Source organism: Hordeum vulgare, chromosome 7H, assembly GCF_904849725.1.
Source record: "Hordeum vulgare subsp. vulgare chromosome 7H, MorexV3_pseudomolecules_assembly, whole genome shotgun sequence".
Lineage (NCBI taxonomy): Eukaryota > Viridiplantae > Streptophyta > Magnoliopsida > Poales > Poaceae > Hordeum > Hordeum vulgare.
This window is the reverse complement of record NC_058524.1, coordinates 288014193-288021164: the sequence shown is the minus strand read 5'-3', so window position 1 is coordinate 288021164 and position 6972 is coordinate 288014193. Positions and strand designations below refer to the sequence as shown.

Genomic DNA, 6972 nt, shown 5'->3' with positions numbered 1-6972 from the left:
TATGGAGATACCGACGATTGAATCTCGGGCAAGTAACATACCAAAGGACAAAGGGAATGTTATACGGGATTAACTGAATCCTTGACATAGAGGTTCAATCGATAAGATATTCGTAGAATATGTAGGATCCAATATGGGCATCTAGGTCTCGCTATTGGATATTGACCGGAGAGTGTCTCGGTCATGTCTACAGAGTACTCGAACCCGCAGGGTCTGCACACTTAAGGTTCGATGACGTTTCGTTAGTATTGAGTTATGTATGTTGGTGACCGAAAGTTGTTCAGAGTCCCGGATGAGATCCCGGACGTCACGAGGAGCTCCGGAATGGTTCGGATGTGAAGATTGATATATAGGAATGTTGCATTTGGCTTCCAGAAAGATTTCAAGCATTACCGATAAAGTATCGGGAGTGACGAATGGGTTCCGGGGTTTTACCAGGAGGGGCCACTCACCCGGGAGAGGGCCTAATAGGCCTAGAGGTGGCGCACCAGCCCTTAGTGGGCTGGTGCGGCCAGCCCAATAACCTATTTTCGGCCAAGAGTGCAAAAGGAAAAAAAAGGAAACAAAAGGAAGGAGGTGGCCAAGTAGGAAGGGAGTCCTCCACCAAACCGAATTGGAGGAGGACTCTCCTCCTCTTGGCTCGGTCGAACCCCTCTCCTTCGAGTAGGAGGCAAGGCAGCCCTCCCTCGTCCACCTATATATAGTGGAGGTTTTGAGGGCAAAGCACGCTAGAAAAAGCCACATGTTGTCCTCTTCTCCACAGATCGTCTTCCTCGTCTAGAGTAGTCTGGCATAGCTTGGCGAAGCCCTGCTGGATTAGTTCACCATCACCACGTCATCGTGCTGTCGGGGAACTCATCTACCTCTCCACCCCTCTTGCTGGATCAAGAAGGCGAAGATCGACATCAAGGTGTACGTGTGCTGAACGCGGAGGTGCCGTCCGTTAGACACTAGATGGGGACGAAATTCGTGGGACGCTTGCGATTTGGACCGCGGAGACGTTTGACTACATCAACCGCGTTTCTTAACGCTTCCCGCCTTGAATGTTGGTAGCTGGGGAGCACCCTCCACAAGTATGTCAGTCTTATTATGTGCCAGCCATCTTCAAAATTCACTCCGGAAGAAGTGACAGGCTCGAGGCTCGAGCGAGAAGATGTGTGCACCGCATGTCGGCTGGTCTTGGAGGCGCCTGCTGGAGACATCTTAAGGCAAGGTCGATGCATGTCATGAATAGGGGCGGTGGGGTGGAATCCAGCACCACCGCATTTAGCAAAGCTGAGTCAACAACGACGAAAGAGGAGCCCGAGATGGCATCCTCCCTAGGGGCAACTCTAGATCTAATGAGCCTACCACAATATGTGGCAAAATGAAGGTGGCTGATGCACCCATAAGGCTACTCCCAATGCTTCACCTTGTACATGTGCTAAGGCTGTCACATATATAAAAATATCTGATGTGTCAAGCTAATTAATAGAAGAGAGATGAGTGTGATGACCCTAGAAAGAAACAATGCTAAACGCATGAACCTATATAAAATAATTAAATGAAAAGAATGCACCAATACATGCATAACTTTAATTGCAAAAGCATTAAATAAGAAGACTTAACATTAAATAAGAAGACTTAGCTAGAATAAGGCCCTGTTTGGAACCATAATAGATTATAATGATCTGGATTATGAACATAGATTATATAATCTGGTTTATAAAAATAATCCAGGTGGGCATGTTTGGAGGCCAGATTATATAAACTGTAAACCAGTTTTTAAATTGTACAATGACATGTTTGCCCTCAGTTTACAAGGAAAAATAGGAAAGTGACGGTGGCACTGCGTAATTCTCTTGAAGTTTACAAGGATAACACGTCATTTGTAATCCATAATCTCATTTTAGCTGGGGTAGATGAGATTATGAGATTATAATAATTTGGTCATCTAGTTTATAAAATCTACAATATAAACTGTCCTGTTTGGAAATACAATAGATTATAAAAACCAGATTATATAATCTGGATGGTTTCAAACAGGGCCTAAGTTAATTAACTATGCATTGAAGACTTTAGTTACTAAACTATTTAATGTGCTTAGCACCTCATCTTAGCATCAATGCATTAAAAGTGGCATAACACACCAGCAGAGGAAACCCGGGGGAAGATCTAGGCGGAAGCTACTGTGGCAGAAGTGGCTGCGAGCACCAAAGCTACGCGTCGCGCATCGTGAAGAGTCTTTCCATTCGTACAGAGTTATATAATGATCATTTTTTTTGCAAGTGACTACAAAAGTGACCAGAGATTTTTTTTAAAAAAACTTCAAACAATTTATTGATATAAACAAGACCTTTCCAACTACAGGGCTCCTGGCAAACAACAAACAAGAAGCTGGAAACATAAGAGAAAGCATGCCATCCGAAATACACAAAGTTCTTAATTCTCAATAATTTACTGTTAAGCACAGGACTATCGTTACTTTCCAGCAACGGAACTGTCAGATGAATTCCCATGCGGTTCTTATTTCAAGATACAACAACAGTTCGTGATAACTGGAGCTCAGTTTGTGATTTAACAAATAAAAGGAAACAGCAACATGGTCCATTATTATTATCGTCTCTTGCGTGAAAACCTAAACCTGTATCTACAAGACACTTGCACAAGCAAAATTGGCCCCGGTGCTTGCTACTATTTCTGCAGACATTCTTCATCCATGAACCTGACCTTCAACAACAGTCAAACCTCACTGCTTTGCCTACATCAGAACGCAGTAAAGAAAATGTCAACTGTAAAGATAAAAATGCAATGTTTAAGTTAGGCATAAACAACAGAGGAAGAAGAATCAACACAAAAGAAGTTTATCAAGTCCTCATTACTCGAATATATGTCTATGGTTTCTTATTTCCCGTTTGGTAGAGCAGGCAAGTAAATACTTGCAGTCATTGCCAAACTACCTTGAGTGTATTTTGAGCATGCATTGACATAATCATTTGATGATTTCTCTTCATGATCTAGTCACGTTTTTCATAAAATGCCACCTGCCCCTCAAAGCAACCAATCGTAATTTCGAATTACAACAACAGCAAGGATCAGAAAGTAGCATGTTTCATAATTTGGGCTATCTCTGCACCTCTATGGCCATAGGAGAGGCCACATAATTGTATGCACAAACTGGAGTGGTGATATTAAATGCTAAGTCCAGTAGAAGAAAGTTTTATTTCAATAGATACAAGGGAAGGACAATCAGAAGAAAATCTTAAAGCAACCAAATTTACCTGAGAGTACAGGAATGTGCCAAAGATGGCAATGGCAGCTCCTAGTGCATTTACAGGACGGACAGGTGTACGGAAGATAATGATTGACGAAACAATAACTGATATGCGCTTCATTGTATTGCCAATGCTAAACGTCAATGGAGAAATCTGGTCCAAAGACATGTAGGACACCTGGTTATACAGGTGGTAGAAAACGCTCTGTGCACCAATCCACCTACATGAGCGAACATTTACAACATCAGAAAACTGTCAATGCAATGAAAAGCAGTATGCGATATATGTTCTGGTATGAATGCGCATAAATCCTGGCCACCTCCAACACAACATGTTGAATTGTCAACAAAGACTCCCAACCGAATATGTCCAGAAGAGCATTAAAAGGCTATAAGCAACAGTGCTGCTAGTGAGTTAAATGTACAAAAAAAGATGAAATATGTCTTTAAATGGTGTGAATATGGAGAGATCATGTCAAGTTTCCACATGTAATTTGAGTACAACTCACAGTACATGGTATAAATGTAGAAGAAAAAAATGAATGCTTGATTTTTCCTGCTTACCAGAGAACGTTGGGGCCGACATCGGCAAGAGCCCTTTGCCATCCAGCGGCCCACATTTGTGGGCCTTCCATAGCAATAGCAAATGGTGCGAGTATGACCAGTGACATAATTGAAAGGCAAGCGTAGTAATTCATGCCACTGACAGACTTCCCCTTCATGCCCCGCTTCGAGAAGATATTGCGGAAAACAAATGCAAGGTTCGATATCATGGCACCCATAAATCCTGGTGGGAGGATAAATAGGCTATTAGCATCATGGAAGGAGTACATCAGAATAGCGCCTCCCCTAACCAGTGCAAGACCGATCAAAAATTGCAAAGTTGCCTATGCAGCCATGCCCTCTATTTTGTCTGGCATTAAATTCCACGAGAAAAAGGTTTTAAGCTGTATCTTCTTGTGTTAAGTAGAATACACTAGCCTCGGTTTATGTAACCATTTGCCTAACTTACGCAAGGTTAAAAGATTTTATGTATCATTACTTTACTGTTTATTCATTTCCATAAGTGTCAAATCTAAAGCACATAGTTCTGGAGGCTCACTTGAATCCAGATAGAGTAAATGATCATTTAACAAGTCTTTTCAGTTTTTATGTCAAAAAAAAAATGGAATGTTGATTATTTTAGCAATTAGGAATTGTCACCTCAGTTAATTCACACAAACTGCTCCCTTATATCTATGAACATCATGACTATAATGGTTAGACGCAAACGGCACATCAATTTCTCGACAACTAATAGAGAGAGGATATGAGAGAAACAACTTAAGAGGAATTTTACTTAATTATCCTCACCGATCATATTAAAGTTCAGCTCTGTCGCAGCAGCTAGACCACAACCACCAATGATCGGGAGAAGAGAAAGATATACAGGCATCGGAAATGACTCTCCAAGAATGAACCTCGACACCAAAACACTGAATGCAGGCTCAGCACTCTTGATAATGTGTGTGAATGACACTGCCACCTTTGACATGCTCACTGTGGCAGCAACATGTCCAATTGTATGAGCCACAGCAACCTTCATCAATGCAAACAACAGATATGGTTCATGATTTTCCATCAAGACACAATAACAGATGAAATAGTTGCCACAGAACGAACGAACTCACCGGAAAAAGCACTTTCCAGAAATCTAAGTCAGTCTTGGGGGGCTCAACTAGGCGGGTGGCCCATGAGAAGAGCATCATCGCTGAGCCGCAGGCGAGAGATAGTGTGGAGGTGAGCCAGGGATACGGGAAAGCATTGAGAACCTTCTTGTTATAGATGTTAAAGATCACATTAAGCGCCCACCAAGTCGCAAAATAGATTGAAATTTTCAACTTTTGTGCTGCTTCTGAGCTAGCTGGCACCACCTCAGCCTTTGACTCCTTGTCATCAGCCGCTGAAGCTGCACACTGGAAGTCAAGAAGCTGCCTCCGAGGCTTCAGCTCAGAAGTCTGTGGGTCATCTATCCGTGTGAGGTAGAGTGGTCTAAAGGAGCAGGACACAAAAGAATTTGTGTTGAGAATGGACACCGATGGAACCAAAGCTGATTTAGTCCGTTGATTGGTGACAGAGAAGGCGGCCGGAGAGAGCTTCACAGCAGGTATCATGGCTCCTGCAGATCAACCAAAAAACATTTAGGGCCTCTTTGATTCACAGGATTCTAAAAACACAGGAATATGAAAGACATAGGATTGAAATGGCATGCTCATCTCAACCATACAGGATTTTGGGTTGTTTGATTGCATCATAGGCAAAGCAAAGGATTCTTTCAAAGAGGTTTGAGTGGATGCTAGAAATCCTATGGGAAGTAGTACAAAGAAATCCTAAGGAAAATTTTCTATAGGGTTCAATCCAATGAATCAAACAACCAACATAGGAAAAATTCCTAAGGATTCTAACCTTCTAAAATTCCTGTGAAAATCCTTTGAATCCAAGGAACCCTATATAAAGGAATACCAGATAGCAAGTGACATAAAAACTCAACAAAGAGCTGCTAAAAAACTATGATGTTCCTTTTCAGTGAGACCTCCATTGAGGTGATCAAGAAAATGAGATGGAACAACTTTCCCCAAAACAATGCTAAAGATATTGTACTCCAGTTTTGTTGATGCAAACTTTCCTTGAGATTATTATCGAATGAATGCATTACCCAAGCATGATCCAACCAGTTACCTCTCTTGTTAGTATTACCTCCTTCCCAAATTACTTGTCTTAGATACAATTCGTGCACGTCACAGACTGGGAGCTATATGAGCTTGGTCACTGCAAAATCCCCAAAGGCTGAAACGCTAGGTGTACATGAGGACAAATTGTGCATACGCACATCGCTTTCGCACAGTGATCTACATGTAAGGGTGCTCACTTTGGCCCCTTTGCACAACCTCCAACTCTCACGGTCGTCTAACTGGGCACATTTCGCATCCATTTTTTATCGACCCCCCGCGCACACAACAAAAAACATTAGTTTTGGGTCAAAAGTTGGAGGAAATATAGAACAGACAAGCCAGCGGCTGCAGCCTGCAGGAGAGGGAACGGTACGGGAGGCGACGAGTTGGTGGTGCGGGAGGTACAGCGGCGAGGCGCCGACCGCAGATGATGGTTGGCAGCTGGGTGAGAGAGATGGGTGATACGGCGACGGATCATAAAGCGGCGTTGAAGATTAATTATTTTATTTTTCCAGGATCGAAAGAACAAACCTGTGCAAGATCTCACCTTTCTTCCCGCCCAAGAACACTTACTCGGATCAATAAAGTCTTCTTCTCAAATCGCGGCAAGAAGAGGTAAAAGCGGCGCCTCTGCGACGAAGGATTCGAGGACGGGAGAGGCAGGTGGGGATAGCTGGGGGATCAAGATCGAACCTGGGAATCTGAGACGGGAACCCGGAGATCACGAGGAGGGAGAAGGGGGATTGCACGAGGCAGGACGGAGGAAGGGAGTTCAGTTCCTTCCACGAGTATAAAGGAAGGGAAGGTGGCGGCTGGGGAGGGGGGCGGGGAGGTTAGGTGCCGTGTGGCTCTTTGTTAGACTTTACAAGTACCAGGGTCTTTCTGCAAATGTCTTCTCCTAGGAGACCGATCTGCAAATGTTGTAATTTGGAGTTTTTATGTAGGCCAGTGTTCTCCGCCGGCGCGCCGGCCCAAACTTTCGGCCGGCCGCGCGCGGGCCGCACGATC

General features: G+C 43.4%; 1 protein-coding gene across 4 annotated transcripts; it reads right to left on the bottom strand.

The window, feature by feature from the left end:
• Positions 1–2409: 2409 nt before the first annotated feature.
• On the bottom strand, positions 2410–6765 carry LOC123406934 (glucose-6-phosphate/phosphate translocator 2, chloroplastic-like). 4 transcript variants are annotated; one of them, XM_045099950.1, is made up of 6 exons: positions 6538–6765; positions 4924–5411; positions 4607–4832; positions 3818–4040; positions 3261–3474; positions 2410–2740 (listed from the first exon to the last, which is right to left on the bottom strand). In XM_045099950.1, exons 2-6 carry the CDS (start codon positions 5404–5406, stop codon positions 2729–2731), a joined length of 1158 nt encoding a protein of 385 aa, XP_044955885.1. In that variant the 5' UTR covers positions 5407–5411; positions 6538–6765; the 3' UTR covers positions 2410–2728. The 4 variants fall into 4 exon arrangements, with proteins under 4 accessions (XP_044955885.1, XP_044955883.1, XP_044955882.1 ...); XM_045099948.1 differs by having other exon boundaries at positions 6496–6762; XM_045099947.1 differs by having other exon boundaries at positions 6512–6762.
• Positions 6766–6972: the final 207 nt, after the last annotated feature.